The 23,838-nt window shown below is 46.0% G+C and overlaps 1 protein-coding gene across 1 annotated transcript in view; it reads right to left on the reverse strand.

Annotated features, from left to right (window-relative positions):
- Positions 1-330: 330 nt before the first annotated feature.
- MARCHF4 (membrane associated ring-CH-type finger 4) overlaps positions 331-23,838 on the reverse strand; it is a 106,935-nt gene continuing 83,427 nt past the window's right edge. Inside the window, exons 3-4 of the mRNA XM_030454520.1 lie at positions 22,676-22,868; positions 331-692 (exon numbers count right to left, since the gene is read on the reverse strand). Of these exons, the coding sequence (XP_030310380.1) occupies positions 331-692; positions 22,676-22,868 (555 nt within the window). The remainder of the gene's footprint in view (positions 693-22,675; positions 22,869-23,838) is intronic.

Genomic DNA, 23,838 nt, shown 5'->3' on the forward strand with positions numbered 1-23,838 from the left:
TAGTCTGTATTGCACTTGTTTAGTTGGGTTTTTTTTTTTGTGATTTGTGTTGTTGCTTTTTTTTTTCTTTTCTTTTCTTTTTTTTTTTTTTTTTAAACTGGCTGGAAAACATTAACCTCTTTAGCATGAGTGTGCAGCTCTCCCTCCACCTGCTTTTTTTCCTCAGCTGGTCAGGTGCCACCTCTTGTATCTTGTGCAGTTACCGAAAAAGAAAAGGAGAGAAGGAAAAGAAAAAAAAGAAAAGAGAAAGAAAAAGGCACACCATGCTCCTCTGCTTTGTGAGTTCTTTCTCTCCTCTGCTTCATGTTAAGGCCTCCTGAATTCCTCGGTTCAGACTGTCGTGACCCTCATGACGAGCTCTCTGTTACTACTAGACTGACTCCTCTGTTCGTGAGGCCTCAGGTGGCTGAGTATATGCAGGATGGTATAAGCACAGTGGTGGTCAGAGAGGGTGCCTGTGGCATGGCCGGCAGCCCGTGCCCCGCTGTCGGCTGGAGCAGAGTTAGTGGCTGTACCACCAGTGGAGGACGAGTGGGTGGTTTGGGAGGAAGGGCGCTGATTTGTCCTGGTCCCTGTTTTTTGTTCCTCCATGTCCTTTGTTTTGTCATAGTTCAGCACTTTCCACTGCTGATTGACCGCCTGCCACCGTTTAAAAATCCGGTAAACCGAGGGCCCTTCGTGTATTATTAGACCTGGAGGGAAGGGGGAAAGAAATAAGCATAAAACAGAAACATAACTTTAGAAAGAACAATAAACCTAACCCAGCATCCTGCCCCCACCTAGCTGGTTAGCTCAGCTCTCCCTCAGCCAGTGTCTATTCAATGATAAATCAGGTATTTTAATTACCAGTGCTCCTGCTAGGCTGTATCCTTTTCCCCCTGAATTAAAAGGATTACAGTTTTATCTCAGCAATCAATAAATGGATCATAAACACAGCAGACTGACTTAAGGTCTCAGAGTAAAACAGTATCTGTTTACCAATAAACACCCGAGGTTTATGCACCACTGGACTGGTTTTGCATGCTGCATAGGCATGATTCACCCAGCTAACAGCAGCGCGTTTGGAGGGGGTGTAACTGGATCTGACGTGACAGTGACGTCTGCTGCACCAGCGTCATGTGTGTGCACAGCCCCAGTCTCTCCCCACACACACAGCAGACACATAGATGGAGGCCAGAGGCGGCAATTGAGAAAAAAAACCAAACCAAAACAGAAAAGGTCTGTTTATACCTGTAATTTGTCATCCTAGGCAAAGTTTTGCTCAATTGCAGAGCAAATACCTCATTGCACATCATCTCTCTCTTCCAAGGCGCAAAACAAATTATCATTAACGAAATAGCATGCACACAATGCATCTGCCCTGCTACCCACCTGCACAGACCAGAGGTGATGTCCTGAGAATGGCACTGGGCTGTAATACACATGACTTCTAATTTTTTCTGCATTTGAAAAATAGTGGGCAGCTCAGGCCTTTCTACCCAGCAGCTACCTCACCTCCCAGCGGTCTCTGTCATCCTCCCCACCCTTGCTGAAGAACTTAAGGATTAGATAATGTTTTTAGTTGTTTAGATGTTGACAGTATTTGAGTATTAATCTCTGCTACTATTCAAGCTGCCAGGCTTTGGCTAGACCATGTGAAAGTCCTTGGACCAGCAGTGACTGCAGCACTGTGTAGTTCTTATCTGCTGAGGCTGGAGGAAGCTGAAACGTCTCCTGTGGACTGACTTAGTCAATACACTGTAATGTAATTAACAAATTTTACTAGTGAGAAAGAGATTTATACAGAATGGTGATTGGGTGGGGTGTCTGAGTCTTCTTGTCCTGTAGCAATCTGTTTGCTAGGAAAGTGCCTGTGTGCCCCAAGTAACTGAAACCTGATCATCAGGCAGGACTGGGTCAGTTAGCACATGGATAGCTTCATTGTTCTTAATAAAGGTAGCTTGGGTCAGGATCAAGATTATCAGAACCACTTTTCTGAAGAGTAGGTCTCATGACTATCTGTTGCAAGCATATTAATACAAGGGCAAAGCACAAAAGACCCACAAGAAGAAGCAAAATCATAGCAAAACCAGGAGGCTGACCAGGATAGTGCAGGGAGATGATGGTCACCACAGAATAAAGTGGTTTACTGCTGTGCCTAATTAATCAAATGCTGCAGCTTTGCTCTCCACCCAGCATTTTCAGACCGTTCTCATTTCTGATGACAGGCAATTATTGGAGTAAATCTGTGCATACCCAAAACCAAAATATCTGAAGGTTATCCTACCTTTAGGGCTGACCTTCTCATTACTCACTGATGGGGTGGATCTGCCTGGGTTCTTAGGGCTTGCATCTGATTATACAATTTAAATTCTAGCTTTGGTATACATGGATTTTCTAGCTTCTCTGGTTTTAAGCATAACCAGAATCCCTGCTGACTGGATTAGAGAATAATTTCAGCAGGATTCTCACACCATTGTAATGGGGTGCTGAGCCTGCTTCCTGGCTGCATAAGTAGTTGCATTAGTTATAGATATCTGATATAAATATAGCTTTGTATTCAATCTGGCTATTTTGGGACAGGGAATGGCATTGGTCACTACAGTATGAGAGAGCTCTTCACTCAGATTCCCATAGACCTGTGAGATTGCACAGCTCCAATCCTTCTAGCTTTTCATAACAAACACCATGATGTCATAATAGTAAAATATGGGTTTTCCTCCCTGCTTTGAAACACAGTTGAGAATTCTGGTGTCTTCTGATCAAAGCATCAACCATAAAAAGCAGGACTTAGGGAAAGACTACCCTAAAGCCTACCTTTCCAGCCAAAGATACATGAGCTTTGAAGCAGGCCTGAAGTGGATCAGCCCATGACAAGGGACATTATATATATATTTAAATGAGCTGTCTGATCTGTAATGAATGAAATTCCATTCTGATCAATGACAGAGCCAATGTATCCCTGAGACCACTTTAAGCCTGGGATGAAAGATCCAAAATCAAATATTTTCTCCTTGTCTATGGAACATTCTCCATAGAATCAAAGCTATTCTCTGTAGTATTAAACACTGAGCCGGGATTGTAAATCTATTCTTAATTACCTTATCACAAATATTTAATGTGCAGCCTGATTCAAGAGGGCTGTTTATAAAATTCTTGTTTGTTTGCCTTCTAATTATAAATGTTTATGATCTTATGCAATTAACTGTGATGCTGATGGATGGGTTGCTGAGTCAACTGAACACCTGTTTTCTTAGATAATTTTGGTTTTCAAATATTTATAAAAGTACAAAATAACTTGTTTTCCTCTGTATTTACTGGGCTCTAAATTACTTATTGATTTTCCAGTGTCAAGCTCAGGAAGCTGTAAAATTAAAAAGGAACCAAGTGGAGGGGTGGGCAGGGAGGTGGAAGTAACAGTGATTCATTTGCAAGAGTAAATGCCAAGAGTAAGCAAGAGTCCATCAGTTTATATCAAGCTGCAGGACACTTAATGATCCCATAGAAGCAAATTTTGTCTGCCTGAGATAAATTGGGATTGGAATACCTATGTTCAGCTCCGTATGTCCCCTGCCAGAAACACCCATCACTTGAGGATCATTCTTGTTTACAGAAGTGAAACTTTCCAATTAAAGGCCAGACTTAGTGGGAAATCCTTCAGGAGGAACTGTATTTGACTAGAAGTGTCCAGTTAAAAGCAATTATTCCATGAGCCAAACACAGTTTATGTGGGGAAGACAGCAGGTTGGTGTGAACTTCTCTCTTTGTGTACTTTTCTCTTTTCAACAAATAAATGTCTATAGGAGAACTTTAGATGGATTCTGATAGTGGCTTTGTCCTTTTCCACTCCACACAAGTTTATCATCTTGCCCTCTTCTGCTTTACAAAACCTGTTCTCAATGAATCCTCTGTAAAACCATCTTTTTCCAAAGGAAAGTCTTGGTGACTTTAATGTAAGAAGTATTGTTCTGGATTGCTGCCTGGTCCATGAAACCCTTTGTTTATGGTATTGGCGAAATTAAATTTCTATGCAAAGTAGACACTGAAGATGTGCTGTTTCTACCCCCATTTTTTCATATAGAGAAAATGGTGTCCTGGATGGACATCAGAAGAAGTTCTTGACATGAAAACTGTTGAATGCTGTAAGAAGTATTCAGGGGAACTATCGTATACGCTTGTCTTGTTCTTATTTCACTATTTTGTCTGTTTGTGGCCATTGATGTAAGCAGGACAGCTGGCTAGATGGAGCATTGGCCATTCTTACATCTTTAGACATTTCTACTTTCACTAGCTTGTGCCACAAAAAGATTTGCCAGTTGGCTCTGGAGCTGGAGACAGTACATACTATGTGATAGGGTCATTAATCTGGCAGCAAAGCCTACAAAAATATTCCTAATGCCTCTGCTTGCATTGTCACATGGATGTGGCTGAGCTGTTCCCAGGACAAGCCAGAGAAGCTCTGAGCTAACATGGCAGAGCTAACCCAGTGCAGTGCTCTGATTTAACACATGCTGAATCTAGAACAATATGTACAGCAAACTATATTGATCTCTTTTCACTGTGTTCACTCAATCCATACAATAGCTCTTTTTTTTTTTTTTTTTTTCTCTCTTGTGGCTTTAGTATTACTGAGTCCATGAAGTGGGTCAGATCATGGTTTTTCCCTGTGGAACTCTGTACTGTCCAGGCAGCAGGGACCAGTGATTATCCTGGGTGCAGGGATTGCTTCCAAGAGCTGAGGAGCTGCTTTCTGCTTCACAGCACAGGCAAACACAACAAGAGGTTATACCAAAACTGCACATTGCTTACACTGGTATCTTATGCTTCCTTTCATTTATTACATATAGGAGGGTAGCCAGCACCTAAGCACTGCTCTTATGCAAAACAATAACAATAAATGATCCAGCCCCAAAGAGCACAGAGCCTGGCTCCAAACTGGATTTAAAGCCACAGTACAGGCTGCCTAGGCAAGAGTTGTGTTGCTGCAGTCAGTGCATGCCCACAGCACCTGGGAGAGCAAGCTGACAACTGCTGACACTGGGGAAACACCCCCCATTTACCCCACACCATCACTTATCCCAGAGCAAGAATAATTGGACTGTTTCTCTTGCAGATGACTGAGATGCAGTCTGCAATACTGCTAGCACTGGTGAAAGAAGTTTAATTTATATGTTCTACTGTTTGCCATGGCTAACCCTGAGCTTATGAACTTTTAAAATGCAAGAGTTAGATTGGGAGCATGACCACGGGTGAGGTACCATGGCACAGAGGCACAGCTCATGTCACTGTAGGCTTTTTCTGAACCTTGTAATATCTGAGTACACCACAACATGATCCATGGGGGCAGTGTCTGTGCAACAAAATGTTCTTGGTTCTGAGGGTGGACTCATATGGGCTGTGTGCAGTGGCCCTTTGTCTCTTGGGATTAGTTGGGACAGAGATGCGTTGCCATCAGTGTGCTTGTGGCAAGACTGGTCAAGAGAGAGGTCCTCAGCCCAATGGCTACAAGAATGAAGACATAACAAAGACAACTGTTTTTGTGTCTCTGGATGGGCAAGGGAGCATCAGCTGCTGTACCACCACTCTGTGAGATAAACTGCTGTGAGTCTCCAATCTGGAGCAGCAGTTTCCCAGAAATGACAGACAGTCACCTTCTCCACATTGTCAGCCTCTGCCATCAAGTGATCTTTTCATCAGGACCTCCAGCTTTTAATTAACCTTCGTCTTATTCCAACACTTGCCATGTGTGTTCTTGAAACAGACAGGTAAATTCTTGGGGCAGGAACTCTTTCTCCTAATTACCAGTAAAGAAATCACATGTCGCCTGAGATGTCACCTTCTGCAGCACTTTTCTCTTTGGTTTCCTTTCCAAATGCAGTTTCACCTCAGCCAGAAAGCTGTTGTGCTTTAGCCTGTTTCTGTTGCCTTCATCACTGGGTGTCAGAGGAAGATAATGGTAGCTGTGATCAAAGCTCACTATGCAGTAGTGGCTCATGCCAAAGCAAACCAGTCTCCATGGGAAGTAACACTTTCATTGTTGGGCTTTCCCTCTCTTTATATCATTGCATACCCCAAAATTTCAAACCTTTCCTTCCCTTTCTGTGAAATGTTTCTGCTTTTCTGCCAGTCTCAAATTGCCTCACTTTTGTTTCCAAAGCTCCAGGAGCTCAGCCCTCACTTATCTATTTGCTTTAATCTCATCCTATAAGCTCCATTCTTAGCTGCCTTTTATCTTAACCTAAGAGCAGGAAAGTAGTTGCACTGGTTCAGACAAGGGCTCTGCCTATCATAGCACCTGCCTCCAGTAGTGACCAGAAAGTGGGGTGTGAAAATAAAGCTGAAGAGTGACAGCGAGGCTCTGCACGCTGTCAGGGCCATACCTAGGCACAGATGGTCTCTTTAGGCTCAGCTATGTTCCCCAACCAGAGGTTTCTACTGTAGTACAGTAAAGTGTATTGACTTGTGCTCTGCACTCTGCATTTGCTTCCCTACCACTTCCCAAATTTCCGTAGTCCCCAGGAGGTCACTCCACTCCAAAAGGCATTTTAGAAATAACCCTGAGTCTCTGCCACACCCCAGCTTCACAAGTGCCTGAGTGTACCTGAGAGATGAGTCCCACTGAGTTCCCACTGGACCCCTCCAACCCATACTGCTTTTCAGTCCAAGCCCCTGTACCTCATTCCTCATCCATGATGCATGATAGACCTTGGAAATAAACTGGGAAAAGAGACACAGAGGAACTTTTCCCTGCAAATATGAGCTGGGAAAGGGATACCTGGTACCTGGCATCCCTCAGCACTGTGGCAGGGTCAGTTCCAGACAAATATGATAAGTCCTTTAAACAATCCAGCATCTCCAAGAACCAAGACTCAAGGCTGCAGAGTTGTAATCTGCAGGCAATGGGGAAGAGGGTGAACTGGGGAGTGGGGAGAGGTAGATTCATAACTGGAAGTTACATTGTGGCACCATCAGGACTATGCACTTGGGCTCATTTGGCAGGGGAGGCATGACACTGGGGTTGACCAGGTGGGGAATCAGGTAATGCCCCCTCTCTCAGCACTCCTGTTCACCTCAAAGATAAAGCGGTTCTCTTTATTTGCCCCCCCCCCCCCCGACTCCCTTTCCTGCAAGTGAACTCCCCAGCCAGGGGCAGCTCCCAGAGCAGAGGTGCACAGTTAGCAGTGTACAAATCATTTTGCTTGTGATACCCTGATGAAATAAACTGGTTTGCCACAGAAGCACTGTCTTCAGCAGTGTGAATGCCTAGTCCAGCTTCTTTTTTGAGATTCTGATTTCTCCTTCTTAAGGGTAGGGCTTTGCACTTCTCTTTATTCAGTTCCATCTTGTTGATTACTCCAATTTGCCAAGATAATTTCAAATGCTGAGCTGATCCTCCCGAGTGTTTGCAGCCTTTCCAAGCTTGGTATCATCCAAGTGAATTTTATAACAGCACTTCCTATTTCATTACCTGAGCCATGAATGAAAATACTGATGAAAGCAGAGTCTAAACTAGTCCTCCTTGAAACATCTTTCCAGTTTACAGCACACCTTTGACAATTACCAAGAAAGCAGTTTTTCAATTGGCTATACACCTTCATTATAAGTATTTAATCTGCTACCTAATTTAATTTCCCTGGTTTGTTTAAAGGAACCTTAAGGCAAAGCACCAAAAGCATTGCCCGATCAGAGCATATCAGATTGCTTCCTCCTTAGCCACTAGTACAATTGCCATCCAAAATGATATATGATTATACATCATCTACCTGGACCTATGCAAAGCATTAACACTGTCCTGTAGGACATTCTGATCTCTTAACTGGAATGATATGGATTCAATGGATAGGCCACTCATTGGCTAAGGAACTGGCTGGATGGTCACACCCAGAGAGTTGTGATGAATGGCTCAGTGTCCAAATGAATATGTGTGACGAATGGTGCTCCTCAAGGCTCAGTACTTGGACCAGTGCTGTTTAACATTTTTGCCAGTGACATGGGCAGTGGGATTGAATGCACCCTCAGCAGCTTTGCTGACAGCAGTAATCTCTGTGGTGAAGTCAATATGTTGGAAGGAATGGATACCAACCAGAGAGACACTGACAGGCTTGAGAAGTGGGCTCATGCAAACTGCACAAAGTTCAACAAGGCTGAGTGCTTGCTTCTACATCTGAGTCAAGGCAATCCCATGCACAAATACAGGTTGGGAGGAGAAAGGATTGAGGGCAGCCCTGAGGAGAAGGACTTGGGGGTGGTGGTGGACGAAAAACTTAACATGAGCCATCAATGTGCACTTGCAGCCCAGAACGCCAACCATGTCCTGGGCTGCATCAACAAAAGCACAGACAGGCAGTCAAGGAGAGTGATTCTCCCTCTCTACTCTGCTTCTGTGAGACCCCACTTTGATGTGGTGCTGTGACCAGTTCAGGAGCCCCCAACAAAAGAGGACATAGAGCTCTTTGAGTGTGTCCAGAGGAGAGCCATTAAAATCATCAGAGGGCTGAAGCACCTCCCCTCTGAAGACAGGCTGAGGAGGTTGGGGTTGTTCAGTCTGGAGAAAAGGAGGCTCCGAGGTGACTTTATAGAAACGTTCACTGAAGGGGGCCTACAAGAAAGCTGGAATAGGGCTTTTTATATGGGTGTGTAGCAATGGTTTAAAACTTGAAGAGGGGAGATTTAGGCTAGACATTAGGAAGACATTCTTTCCTGTGAGGATGGTGAGACACTGGCACAGATTTCCCAAGGAAGTTGTGGCTACTCCCTCCTTGGAAGCGTTAAAGGCCAGGTTGGATGGGGCCTTAAGCAACCTGATCTAGTGAGAAGTGTCCCTGCCCATGGCAGTGGGGTTGGAGCTAGATGGTCTTTAAGGTCCCTTCCAACCCAAATCATTCTATGATCCTATGATACTCCCACGCACATCTACTGGTTAGTTAAAAAATTATTCTAATATTTTTCTATGAATCAATTAAGCTAATTTGCCCTTCCCTCCCCCCCCCCCCCCCGATTCTCAGTTCCTACCTTCTTTAATGCTAGAGATTACATTTAAAGGTAGGTACTCTGCTTGCATTTCCCCAGCTATTTGGCACCTCCTGCATCCTCCCCAAGTTCCTGATGATGAAATGTTCATGGGTCAGAGATTGCTCTGCAGCTTCCTCTGAAGTTCATTAGGACATGCTGACAAGGACAGAGCTAACTTGTTTGAATATTTTTGAGTTTGTTCTTTTCTGACTCTGTCCTGGGCTCCTTCCTTCTCATTAAAATTATTTTAGTTAGGTTTTGAAGAGTAAAACAAAGGCAACATTTAACTCTTTGACCCTTTTTGTACCAAATATTATTTGAGCTCTTAGACTTTTCTTCTTATTATGTGTGTATGCTTATGGACCCATTTCTTTCTGCCTTTTCTATCTCCAGATGGTTGGGCTCCTGGGGTTGGGCTCTGATGGCTCCACATGCCTGTGTCATTTCTACAGACAAATCATTAGTTGCAGGCTCTTCTTTCTGCCTGTTGTGTGATTGGAGTTTCTGACTGTGGGTCCTCAAAGAGCTCCTGATGTAGCTTCAGAGATCTCTTCCCACACTTCTGAGCTTTCCCTTGCACAAGCACAGTTTGCTGTTGTGCCTTTAGTATCATCCCTTTTGGCAGCCTCGAGCTGTTCACAGCTCTTTTATCCCTCAGATTCCCTTCCCAAGAGACACTCCCTGCTCTGGTCCCCTGAGGCTTCTGCCACTGCTTTTCTGGAGTCCATTATCCTCACATCACGATTTTCTTCAGTTCAGGAATGCTTTAATAGCACAGTCACTTTTCATACAAACTACTGCTACATACAGATTTTCAGGGATTCTTTGCTTTCAAATGAAACCAAATAGGATGTGTAGACTCCCTTGTAACTGTTGCCACTGATTTCCAAAATACACATTTTGCCCCTAGAATGTTTCAAGAGCTTAGTGGAAAGTCTATCCTGCGTACAGGAGAAGCCCAGGTAATGGATAACAAGGAACCTCTAGTGCTTTCTTTTAGACATTTCTGGTAGTTGCAAGACACTGGACCAGTAAGCAGGATGTCTTCAGTCCACGAGACACCTGGCAAGGGTCTCCTCTGAAGAATGCTGGAACTGTGCAAAGAGGATGTGCAAACTGAGAAACATCCAGCATTAAATAATATAGCATAAACTGAAAATATATTCAGAGTGATTAGAGTTCAAATGAATGCTTAGCATGTAGAATAAATAATTTCCTGTTTATAATAAAGCATTTTCTCATTAATCATTCTTCATGCACATTTTTTTAGTATCTAAAGAATTGATTAAATATGTGCAAAGCTTGAGTGTGTTTTAGCTTAGCAGAACTGGGGTGACTGCATGCCTGGACCCTGTTAAATCCAGTTGACCACTGGATGACATGTGCCACCATGGAGCCCATGGGTTTGGGGAAGACAAAACGCTTCTCCTGCCCATCACGCGCATTTGCTGTCATGAGGCTCCAGTGGCAGGCACCTTTCACATTGGTGAAATGCTGTGCTTGGCTCTCCTCAGGCCACAAGGTCCGCTACTATAACAAAACTGAAGCTGAGATCCTCCAAGGGTGAGAACTCCATGGCCTGGGCAGAGCCCCCACCAGTGCGTGCAGAAAACCTTCTCCTGGCAGTCTCGGGGAGGTACATTATGGCACTATGGACCCTTCTTTTTCAGGTCATTAACAGCACAAAAAGGCTGTCCCCCAAGCCTTCCACTGCTGACTAACAGGCAAACCTTGTGCTCATTCCAGCTTTGCCTCCTCTCATGCAAGCCCCAACCTTGGGGTTTGAGAACGGCTCTGCCTCAAAGCATCCTCAGCCTCAGGTGGCCAGGATCCCTCACAAAGGCAGTGAGAGCCCTTCTCTGCCTCTTCTGCTTCATCTGGCAGAGAACGGGAGCAGCAGGTCCCATCTGGGTGGGTGGTAACACCATGCCCCAATGACTCTGCAGCCATTAACAGCCCCCCCAGAGTGAGATCCAGTGTGCCAGCATCTCAGAGGGTCCTCAATAGCTGCTGTTCTACCAGGAGAGTGAACATGGCAGATGTGGCCACCTGCCATGCTGGTGTAGAGTGTGGGGTGGGGCAGGGAAAGAAGGCAGCTCTCTTTTTACTGCTTGGAGTGCCTGATGTGACAGCCAGGAGCGTGTCTCCTCCAGGCAGCACTGTGATTCTGCAGCATGCTGCTGAGCTCTATAGCAAGAGATAATTTCCAGGTCATGACACCGCAAAACATCATGAGTTCAAGTAACGCGGTGATTTCTGCATGCACAGGGTGCTACGGGTTCCCCTTGAAAGTAGGAACAGTCCATTCCATATATGTGCCATTTGTAGATGGAGAAAGAGGAACACTTTATTCAACATCACAGATTGAGAGGACAGGTAGCACAGGTAGGACTGCCTGTCACGGGGCATGTGGAGCTGGTGGGAGCTGGGGGCTGCATGTTGCAGGAGCATTGTGGGATTTTTTTATGGTTGCCAGATAGATGCCACCTTCTTTGCAAGGTGCTACATTCATCCTAGGGCAGCCATCCTCATTCATGTCCTCTGTCCACCCTCATGTTACTCTATAATTTCTGAGCTGATCCATGTAGGGATGAGCTGGTAAGACCCCAAATGAGGAAAGAGTGGCATAATTAAGGAGCTGACAGGAGGTGTGCAAGGAACAGGAGATTCCTTTCCATTCAGCATGGTTTGTTTGCAATGGGAAAAAGTCTGCAGGATGCCATCTATGACAGAGGAGCTGGGCTGACCCTGGGAACTGCACACAGCAACATCATGGCTCTAGAAATGCCACAGTATTTTCAGCTGTAAGCAGTGGAGCTACCAACCACCACAACTTTCTCCTCCCAAGACTAGCACTTTGCACCCTCCCTCAAAACTGGGACAAAAAAAACCCAACAACCAAAACCCAACAGCAAAAATAGGTAAAATACAGATAAATCCTCACTCAGGCAATAAGATAAACCATAAACAAAATCACTCTTGTAACTCAACTGGCTGTAGACAGCTACAGCAAAATGGATGTTGTGCCCTTAAGGGCTCTTGTACTCTTGTGGTATTTAATTCACTGCGCACGATAAAGCAGAGGATTAAAGGGCAGTCTCTAGCTATGCAGGAGGCAATAAATGAGACTCTTCTTGGAAAAAGCAAATAAATAAATAAAGACTGGAGCTCCATCACCAGAACAGCCTAGATTCTGAATCATACATCACCAGCATCACTCCCCATTTGTAAGTCTACCCATAAGTGCTAGTATAGGAGGGATAGGGCTTGGAGGCATTACCCATATAACTTCTTGCTCTCTTCTCTTGGTGCCTCTTTTCCCAAAATTTAAAATGGAGATGAGGAAAACACCCCACATCTTGAAAAGACTTCATACTAGAGGTGAAAGTCACTCATTGTGTGCATGGCAGATACTCGTAGGTCTTTAAAAGAAGGGAATAGGAAATAATTTCAAACAGGATTGAACAGAGCCCTGGCAAGATGCATATGCTGGTTTCTGGGTCTCTGTTTCCAGATGTTCCCTGACAAAAGTCCACAGAAGTGGATACTTGTAGTGAGGAGAGCAAAAGCACATGGCTTCTATTTCACTGCACTTGCACCATGGCAGTGAGTCCTCCAGGTCTGGGTCCTGAAACTTTCCATTCTATAGCTAATGATTCTTGTGCAGTCATGCTGCATCCTCAGCCCTTCCTGGAACATCTTTTAAAAGGCAATGCTGGACAACAGTGCTGTTTTTTGTACGGTTTACCAATCTGGCTTTGCAGTTGCTTGGACTGAGACTTGAAAAAGTCGTGCTGCTCCCCAGAACATAAGAAGACATACGCATTTTCAGACAGATGAAAATATTTCATTAGGACTTTAATTTATTTTTAAACTTTGTATTCTAATTCTGACACTGAATTTAAAATACTCAGCATGAGCAGTCATCTCTAAATGTTAAATCAAAATGCTTTGTTCAATAATGATCAAAACATGACATTTGCTTATTGAAGGTAGAAGTAGAGCCTTCCTTCCTGCTTTTGTTAGCAAACTAAATTCTGTAAGAAAAAACGGTAATAGCTTTTCAGTTTTTCCATTTTCTGAGGAATGCAGGTTCTGTGTGAGCCAAAGCCCTGAATTGCCAAAGCCCAATCTGAATTGCGCCCACCACCCAAGCACTGTTTCACTACTAGGAGTAAGGGACCATTAAGTAGAGACATAAAGGTGAGTACAGATCTCCCCAAACAGGGCAACCCCAGGGTAATGTAGGGCACAGACGCTAAATGAATGGACTTGGGAGTGCCTCTGAAGATGCAGGTTGATGTGCATTATGATGGCTTCTACCTTCTCGTTGGAGCAAGATGTGGGCATCTTTCCCCTCTGCTATGCAGGAAGACAGCCCAGGGATGTGAGTCAGATGCTTCCCATGGTCCTCTTTGTTGGGATAAACGTGTCCCTGGGATACACTTGTTTTGGACTGCGTTTGGTTGTTTTGCCCTTCTCATCTGTGACAAAATTTTTGACTGCAGATCCCAGTATTTTTGTGAGATTTCTAGGATCCTTCCACGTTGAGTGCTTTGACCTCTCCTCCCTGCTCCTCTGTATTATTCCCACAGGTCTCATCCCACCTTCTTCCTTGCAAAGGTCTTCACCTCTCACACAGAGGTACTATTCAAAATTAAGAAAGGTGGTAGGAGCCAAGAGGACAAGGCTCTTTCATTTCTGATCTGTTACTAGCTGGGATCTCTAGGAGGGCAAAGATTTTTCCTTCCTGCTCTGGGTGTGTAAGTGTCTTCCACGAGAGCTGAAGACCTTTAGGGGCTGTGATATCCATCTGAGTGAATGCTGGCACTGGCTGAACAGAGCAGGCAAAGGTTCACATGGACCTACAGGATGCACCAATGCTGAACTGACAAGAATGAAAGAAGTAAAGGGAACTGAGAGTGGCTAAGCCTGCATCAAAGGTCTGGAGAAGAGTCTTGTAGAACACAGAGAAGTTGATGATGTGTCTGTGGATGAGCAGAGTGAATTGCCCCACCTGACATAGCAGATGCCTGGACTTTTGGCTTTTCAGGCTTCTCTGCATTCAGGAGGTAGTGATGACTGCCCACTCCACACTGGCCTTGCCTGCATGTCATAGCTATGGGTTTGTTTGCTGGCTGGAATTTTTCCAAGAAGGTAAAATTCTGGCTAAACAGGGCACCAGATCTCTGGAGCTATTTAATCTTATTTAGCAACCTCTGCCAAACACGGTATGGTTGTATGGGTAATGTGGATCCAGCTCTTCCATGGGACAGATGGATTCAGGCTGTAGCTATCTTGGTTCAGGAAGAAAAGTTTTGCTTCAGGGAGTAATTTCCAGGCAGAATAAATTTAGCAACTTAAGCCCATGGGCCTGATTGCAGTATTCTGGCTTGCAGACTGTTGTATATGGGTCTGAAAGATGAGACTGTTGGTAGGAGAAGAACCAAGCAGTTACTACTTTAAGAAGCGATCCCTGAGCTGACCTCAGGTTAATCTCTTCTTACCACTGCTTCTGCCTCCCTGCAGAGCTACAAAAGTAGCTTCATTTACTATGCATGGGAGATGACCCCCTTGCAGCTTCATCAGCTTCATCTTTGACTACAGAGTAGACTTCTCTTGCTATGGCCACAAAGGCATGGACCACAACCTCCCATCTCCAGGAGAAATGTGTTTGCAGGAATAGAGGCTGTAGTAGGAGGAGTGATGGGACAGAAGGCAGTTGGATAAGCACAGCCTGGCACAGAGCTGAGGACTTTTTCCATCCTTTACTAGACAGCGCAGTTTATGCAGCTGGTGCAGGAGATCCCACCAGCTGCCCACAAGGGAATCTCCTGCCATAATTTTAGTAGAAACTGTGACAAGCAGGTGAATGCTTCCCATGGATGGGAACTTAACACAGGGACACCAGGCACTTGGTTTCAGCATGAAGTGCAGTGACAGGGAAGCATTTTTATGGTTATAACATATCTCTCAGAAGCAAAAGATGCCATTCACAAGGCAAAAGGATTTCTTTTCCACCTCAAAAAATGTTAATTATATTGCCCTCATTAAATGCTGAACACACTGATCCACTGGAGCAGAGAGCACCACACGGTCACTCACAAAACAATTCAAAATATATCTCCAGAGCCCTGTTGCAACAGTGGGAAAATGCATGGAGGAAGGCCTGTGGAGTTGAAAGGACACCTGCAAAAGGCCAGGTTCTGCTCTGACTGTGCTAGAAGCCAAGCTCCTTCCCTGAAAAATGGAAGGGGTTCAGAGCCAGGTTCAAACCTCATGTCTCTTTCCTCAGCAGTGATGTGCTTGCTTTGTGGAGAGCTGCTGGTGCTGCACTGGGGTTCAGTAGGAACCTCTGCAGAAATGCCCGCTGGTGAAAGCAGCACACACACACACATGCCAGCTGGTCCACTCTGCTCTCTTATTGAATAATCAATGCAGCATTAGATAAAAATAGGTCCCATCTTTCAGGAACAGAGGGGAGGCATGTCTCTGCTTTGCCGAGCATCCACTGCTCCTGGAGAGGGGCCAAGAAGTCAGTTGGCAGATGATCCATGCAGCATTGCTTCTCCTGATGCTTGTCCAGGTACAGTGACCTCAGGGACTGCTCTCGAGGGACAGTCCCTGTCCAGCTCAATTGACAGCCCCACAACATGCCTTGTGGGCACTACTCCTGTCTCCATACCCTCTTTACAGCTGAGAAGTCGATGATTTGCTCAGTGATTTTCCAAGCGTGCATGTTGTGGCTGATTGTATGCAAACCAGGATTCACAGTGCAAAAAAGGGAAATGGCTGCCTGACTTTATCCCAGCTCCCTGCTCTGATGATACGGCCTGGAAGTTAGCTCCCAGTAGCTCCAGTTTTCTGGAAAACTGGACAAAAAGTGCAAGAACAGAGTGGCAAGCAGTGAATTAAGATGAAGGGTGCAGAAGATTCCTGTATACACTTAGAGTTCTTTTCCAGGTATGTTGAACCCATGCATGTTTGCTGAGTGGGTTGGTCTCAAGATTTCTCCTCTGCAGACATTTGCTGAACTTCTCTGCCTTGTGCTCTGGCTTTAGAATGTCATTTATCCAACACATGGGCTTGGGGCTTCTCCAGAACCATTTCCCTACTGCTGTAGCCATTCTTCCTGCTTTGTAATATGGGGACTATGCAGGCCTGAATGAAAACATCTGCTTTCCTTTTGAGACTCAGATCAATACAGATGAAGACTTTGAAGACAATTTCTCAGTTTCTCCTTTTTTTACTGGGACTTTGACTCCTAAGTCTTTAGAACACTGAGGGCCTGAGCGACCTGGCTAGAAAACACCCTGAGTCTACCTCAGCCTGGTATTACCTCTAGGAAACAAAGTTCATTTAAAACAAAATCACATTAGTCTTGGCAGGAAGTTTGAATTGTGACTGTCTCAAGGAAGACCCATTAATTACTGTTCCCATTGCACTATGAAAGATCAAATACTGTGGATCAGTTTTAATTGGCTATTGATTCCTTACGTTATTACCTACGGTTGTGCTGAGATGCCGTCAGATGTGCTGGATGCTTTTGATTATTCTTGCCAGCAGCTGGGATTAAAAACAGTGGGCACACACTTCCTGATCTGTAATGGATGGCCATGGTGTGCCAACAAAAATCGTTTGCAGGATGAATGGTCCTGCTTTGCCTGTCTCTTGTGCTGTTGAGCTGCGGTGCAGTTACTGTTGTGAAGGCAAATACCCTCAGGGACTGGCTGCCAAGGAAAGCTGGGGAAAAGCTTCAAAGAGCATGAGGATTTAATGCTTGTAAACGTGTGTGGCTGTCAGCACCAAGGCAGGGTGAGTCAGAGAGCAAAGACTGGGTGGGCAGAGACAAAGCAACAGTCCTCTCCAGAGAGTGCTTGGAAGAGAGGCAGATAGCATTGCTTTTGCGTAGCTAGGGATAAGCACCCATCCTGCCAGCTGCAGGGATACATACCCCTGTGTGAGCCCAAGCAGAACTGCACACACACACACACACAGTGACAGCCCTGCATGCACAGCCTGATCAGGCTTTCCTGAGGTGTGCTTCACCCTGGTGATGCCTGAGCCTAGACTCTGACATGCTCTCTTTAGCTGGCACAGTTCTCCTCGGTTAACAGGAGATGGTTTCCTGTCCTCCTGACCCCAAATGACACCTTAATCTACAAACACTGACTCTCCCTAATTGCACCTTGACAGAGAGAGAGGCAAACACTTCCTTCCCCTCCAAGGACTGTCATTTAATTAACAGGCAGGTATCTCTCAGGATTTACAGCTCTAAGCTGCTACTCTCCCTACACAGTAACTCAGGCCTGTGGAGGCTCACTCCACTTATCTCTGAATTTTGATAACTGCATTTCTGCTAATCCCTCTCTACACCAGCTTTCTGGATTTACCTCTCGTGGACACACGGAGAGAACAGTTAATCAAATGAACAGACCTTAAATACCCGTTTTGTAGATAGCTTCATAGCAGAGCTATACCTATGCTGGCACCATTACCAGCTCCTAGTTTAACCCAACTCTCATATCTGCTCTACAGACATGAGTGCACATGAAAGACAAGAGGGATCAAAATCAGAGACACTGCAGTGGGCTGGGTATCAAGAAACATTTAGACTCCTTCACAAACTGGGATCTCTCTGCAACCTGTTCTTGATATAAGTTTTCTAGCAGGTAGCAGGTTCCTAAAAAAAACCAGCATTGGAGACTACCATAAATCTCAAGCAATCCTTTCCACTCCTTCCTACCCTCCTGTCAGATATCTGAGAGCAAGACTGAAAGACCATCTTGCACATCTTGCCCAGATGGACATAGCTTCTGGTATTTGGGCCCATACCATCTGTTCTGCTGGTCATGAGGATCAAATTCACTTTACTTTGTTTGTGGTTTTGTTTCTATGGTGAATGAAGAAGTGTCAAATTATGTTTGTTTCTTACAACTTTTTTTTGTGGAGTATGCTAGGATCTAGAAAATTCCAAAAAAATTTAGTGTACTATTGAAGGTGTGTCAAACACAAGACCCCTGGATTTTAATCCGTGGATTTGAGTTAGCAGTCATACTTTGAGAGCTCAGCTTGGAGATGATCTGAGTATATCAGATCAAGTACAGCTCAAGTGAAGATAGCAACAACCAAATAGTCTGTGCTTAGGAAGGGAAATGTGCAAGTGTGCACTTGTGCCCTCACCTTTGACTCCACATTGGAAAGGCCAGTGCTGCCACGGGACAGAATCACAGAATCACAGAATCCTAGGGGTTGGAAGGGACCTCGAAAGATCATCTAGTCCAACCCCCCCTGCCAGAGCAGGGCCACCTAGAGTACATCACATAGGAACGTGTCCAGACGGGTTTTGAATGTCTCCAGTGAAGGAGACTCCACAACCTCCCTGGGCAGCCTGTTCCAGGGCTCTGTCACCCTTACAGTAAAAAAATTTTTTCGAATATTCAACTTGAACCTCCTATGCTCCAATTTACACCCATTACCCCTTGTCCTATCACTGGTCACTACTGAGAAGAGCCTAACTCCATCTCCCTGACACTCACCCCTTACATATTTGAAAACATTGATGAGGTCACCCCTCAGTCTCCTTTTCTCCAAACTAAAGAGACCCAGCTCCCTCAGCCTTTCCTCATAAGGGAGATGTTCCACTCCCTTAATCATCTTAGTAGCTCTGCGCTGCACTCTTTCAAGCACTTCCCTGTCCTTCTTGAACTGAGGGGCCCAGAACTGGACACAATACTCCAGGTGCGGCCTCACCAATGCAGAATAGAGGGGGAGGAGAACCTCTCTTGACCTACTAACCACACCCTTTCTAATGCACCCCAGGATGCCATTGGCCTTCTTGGCCACAAGGGCACATTGCTGGCTCATGGTCATCTTCTTGTCAACCAGGACCCCCAGGTCTCTTTCACCTACACTGCTCCCCAGCAGGTCAGCCCCCAACCTATACTGGGACATCTTGTTGTTCTTCCCCAAATGCAAGACTCTACACTTCCCCTTGCTGAATTTCATCATGTTTCTCCCTGCCCAACTCTCCAGCCTGTCTAAGTCTCTCTGAATGGCAGCACAGCCCTCTGGTGTGTCAGCCACTCCTCCCAGCTTAGTGTCATCAGCAAACTTGCTGAGGGTACATTCTATACCCTCATCCAAGTCGTTGATGAAGATATTAAACAACACCGGTCCCAGCACCGACCCCTGAGGGACTCCACTAGTCACACACCTCCAACCAGATTCTGCCCCATTGACTACAACTCTCTGACTCCTTCCTTTCAACCATGCAAATTGCCACATGTCCATGCAAACCACCTCTGTCTTGGCATATTGCTACCTACGTCCCTTAATGACTTGGTAGAGAGGAGAATGACACAAAACAGCTGGGGAGTTGCTGACTGACAGTTGCACGTTCCCTGCTTGATGATAGTCAGGACCTGTGCAGATTTGGTGTCTTCTCCAGACTCTGCAATGGCTGAGAAAGTGACCTGCTGAGCGCCTCTGGTGACAGTGTGTGTACACAGACCTCCTGGACAAATGTCACCAACTACTCAATAGACATGAGACATGCAAGGACAAATGAAGTGGGAACTGGCAGGAGCTCTGCTTTAGTAAATACCCTGTCTTTCAAACTCTGCTCCTCTACCAGTGAGAGCAAAACCTGGGGTCAGACTGAGGGAAGGAACAATTGGAATTCAATTAGTATAGGACCTCCTGTATAACATTCAGCTAAGACTGCCCAGTCTGCTACCAAACAATGCACAATGTGTGGGTTATATTAGCTGAAAAAAAAAAAATGTGGTAGAACTGAGTGCACTTTAATGCCCTGCTCTTTCCCCGTGGCTGAGTATTAGTTCCTAAATCTTTCCTACCCACCCACAGGCTGAAAAGCAAAAGGGGAAAAGGGCTGCACTGCTGAGGAGTAGACACCAAAATGCACAGATAGCACCCTGGTATTTCAAGAGCTGTTGTCACTGCAATTATCCATGAGACACTTTATCCTGAACTTGCAGAAGTGGAACTAAAGCACAGGGAGGAGTAACAAGAGGCTTCAAGCCATGCTGGCAGTCAGGACCAGAACTCTGAATCTCCAGAGCTGGCTTTGTCCGGCTGTGATCAAAGACACACAGCGAGGCTGCAAGGTCTGGGAGAAGGATAAAAAGAGGGAGAATAACTATTCCACAGTAAGGAACTCACTGCAAGTCTTCCAGAGAGCTGGCATTGCTGCATCCATCACAGTCAAGCAAAGCCATAATGAACAAGGAATTAAACCCAGACACGGAGTTCCCTTTGATCAGCCCCTTCTGCTGACCTGGCCTGGCCTCGCCTCTCCACGGGTCAGATCAGCCTTTTGGCCAGTGCCAGTGCAGCCCCTGAAATCAGCAGGGCTAGAGAGAAGTCACACAGGGGAGAGACCTGAGCACCTCAACAGCCAGGGAGTCAACAGCTCCCTGTGAAGATCTCATTTGTCACTTATTAAACCTGGGCAGAGAAAGAAGAGGAGGAGGAGGGAAGGAAAGTGGACACCCACTCTTTGGCAAGCACTGCCCAGAGCTCCCTTCCCCTCCACTGCAGACCCAGCAGCAGTGGGGATTTCCCAGGGTGTTGAGGAACAATGCAATGAATTTTTACACTGGAGCATGGCAGGGGCAGAGGGCTGGCTGCATGCACATAGGAGATTTTCTAGAGAAATGTAGGAAAAGGCTCACATGGCCCAGAACATCATCTCTCCTGGCTGAGAATGGGTGAGTTGCCTGGCAGCACAGGCAGACATGCTGCATGCAGCACAAGTGGAGACATCTCTGGGTAGTCTCTAGGTGCTGGGCAAGAGAAGCTACAAAGAGACAACTCACTGTTATCTGTAACACTTCCCACTTGCTTTTTGAGTTTGTGGGAAAGCCACCATCCTTGGCCCACCAGGATGGCCAGCTGCACAGGGAGGGCTGTGAGACAAGGGGCTGCCCCTGGGAATGGGATGGCTGCTTGCTCTTTGGCTGGAAAAAAAAATCAAAGCTCCCAGCTTAGGCCATTAAGCTTAATGGTGACCTCAGGCCAGACTCTCAAAAAATATATGAAAAAAGAAATAAAGAACATCAAATCTGAATCTGTCTGCCCAGATCTCCTTCAGTTCATGGGTAGTGTGGTTTGTTTGCTGCTGCGTGGGAGGATTTAGCTCCTACTGACAGATGAGCTACCAGTTCTCCTCAGCTCTTGAAGCTTTATCAAAGCCAGTTAATCATGTTATTGATGTTCACCCAGGCCAGAGCTCTCCACTTGTGTCCTCTGCCAACAAAGCAACACAAATGCACACCACACACACCTGCGTATTTTTTTTTCCACTCCAAATTCCATCAGCAAGAGTATGTCACCCATGGCTGCTGCGCCAAGATATGAGTGCTGCCTGTCTCTCTCACCCCCTTTGCCACCCTTTGCACGCTTTGCCACCCTTTGCCACCCTTGGTTCTATCAACATCTCATGCAGGAGCAGGATGATCTCTGCAGGCCAAGCTCACATCTTGTCAGAGCATGGTGGCAACAGTGGGAGAAACTGTCCTGGGTTTCAGCAGACCTGAGTCCTTGTGCAGGAAGAATGCTGAAGCCAAGAGGCATTTGAAGGCAGATACCCGGGTATACAGTCCAGACCGCTGTCAGTGCTGCTGAGTTTGTTTTACTTCTCTACCTCAATTTCACCAATTGCTGCTCTGTGATACAGTCTGTTCTGCTTCTCCTGAGGGCTGAACAGGGGCTGTGCTCCTTCCTTCTGGAGTTCCTGTACCCATACAAACACAAATTCACTAACTCAAGAGGACTGCCTTGCCCCATCGAGCTTCTGGAAAATTCCTTCTGCCTTTATACCAATGATTGAAGGACACAGACATAAGGAGGGGACCCTCTTTGCTGCCTGGTAGGGTCACTTGAACCAACATTATCAGGTGACCTGTGCATGGGTAGACACTGCTCAGGAGCACATTGGGAGGCGGCTAGTGTTCACTAGACTGTTTTGGTAACCACTGCTCTTTCAAGAGCCTTGCTGGTGAATGCCTCTGCCCCTGGGTATCATCAACTATGTTCCCCTGCCCTGCAGACCTGCACTGGGGCTGCAGCTCTTGCTCTTCTCAGGGAGACCCTGCTGAGTCATATGTTTTGCTGTCTGGGCTTGCCCAGTGTGGGGCAGCTTCATCCTCAGAACTCCTCTTTACCAGCAATCTGACAAGACCATGACCTGGGCTGGCTGGGACTTGCAGACCCAGGGTGGGCCAAAAAAGGGGCAGCCACCCCTGCTCAGCAGAGAGATGGGGCTGTAGAGACAATGAGCTGCATGTGGAGAGATTTTGGCATAGCCAAACATGCAACAGTTCCCAAATTAGTTATTCCAGACATGAAGGAGTTTCTCAAAAGCCTTACACTCCCCAGCTGCTCCCAGACATCCCCACCCTCTTCTTGCTCTGAACAGTGAATTGTTTCCCTCTGGGGTTGCCGCAGGTCCTTCTGCCAGCCCAGCCAAAGAGACACTCTGGGGCTGCCCAGATGAGCAGAGAGGACCATAAAAAACATGCCACCAAAGCAAAGAGGAGGAAAAGCCAGGGAGGCTCAATCAGCTGAGCTGTACAGACAGCTCTCCATGCCATCTCCCACTGCCTCTCCATGGGCAACTGGGTGGGCAACCTCAGCCATATCATGAGATATGATCACCCACCTATACAGACAATGTCCATGAAGCCATACATTCCATAGCAGATCTGGAAGAGCAGGTCCTGGCGCTGCCACTTGGCTGAAGGACTGAAGGTCGACCAGATGAGCCACGAGATACTGGCGATGAGGAAGAGGGAACCCAGGATGGCCGCTGCTATCTGAACCTTCTCAATGACCGTCAGAGAGATGGCCTGCCACTGCAAGGGTGGACCATAGGAGGAGAGAAGAGAGGACAAGAGGGGAGGAAGGAAAAAGAGAAGAGATTAGTTACATGGGGCACATCACTGTTTTACATTATTGTGGTGGTTTTGGAGATCTCAAAGAGCACCTATGACTTACATGTGCATTCAACAGATAGATGTTTTTACCTGGTCCACATCTGGGGTGGAGCACTCCAATTGTACAACTGTGCATAGCCCCATGTTTTCAGACAGCATTGCTAAAGAGGAAATGGGGAGGAATCCCATATACCACCAGGAAGACAAGGAGATCCAAGGGAAGCAGGAAAGACTAAGGACAAGACACTGGAAGCAATATCCCCATGACAGTGAGGCTGTGATGGTCATCACAGACCAGAACATTCAATTGCTACCTCAGAGGCCAGGCAGCATCTTCAGCCAGGCATCCTATTACCATGAGAATAAGCTTTCTTTCAGAGGCCTCCCATGATCTGGTTCTGTGCCTCTTTGTGAGATCTGACAGGATCACAGCACTGGTAGGATCTCAGAGCAGAAATGCACCTCCAACAAAACTTGTTACAAACAACATAAGTTGCTGTGATCAGAACATTCTGTTGAGGTGGAGTTCCAAGGTAAATTCCAATCCCAGAAGAAGGAAAAAAATAGAAATAACTCCCAAATCCACTCATTATGTCAAATACCTTTGTATAAGCTACATATATCCTAGGCTGTATCCTAGGCCTGGACTCCTCTATGTCATCCAGAATAAAGCCTTGCTACTCAGATGCTGAGAGAACTGCCCTATAAAAACCAAGGGCAAAAATTGCTGTCTTTTACAAGATCTGGGGGCATGGCCCCCTCCTGAAAATCAGAAATTTACCTTGTAAAGAGGCTGGAGAAAGACAGTCTCTCCTGGTACTGAAGTAGATAGACCACCTTTAGCTGTGAGATACATGCCCTTGAAATCTCAGTGGGACTGGCAGAAGGA

Source organism: Calypte anna, chromosome 7, assembly GCF_003957555.1.
Source record: "Calypte anna isolate BGI_N300 chromosome 7, bCalAnn1_v1.p, whole genome shotgun sequence".
Taxonomy (NCBI): domain Eukaryota; kingdom Metazoa; phylum Chordata; class Aves; order Apodiformes; family Trochilidae; genus Calypte; species Calypte anna.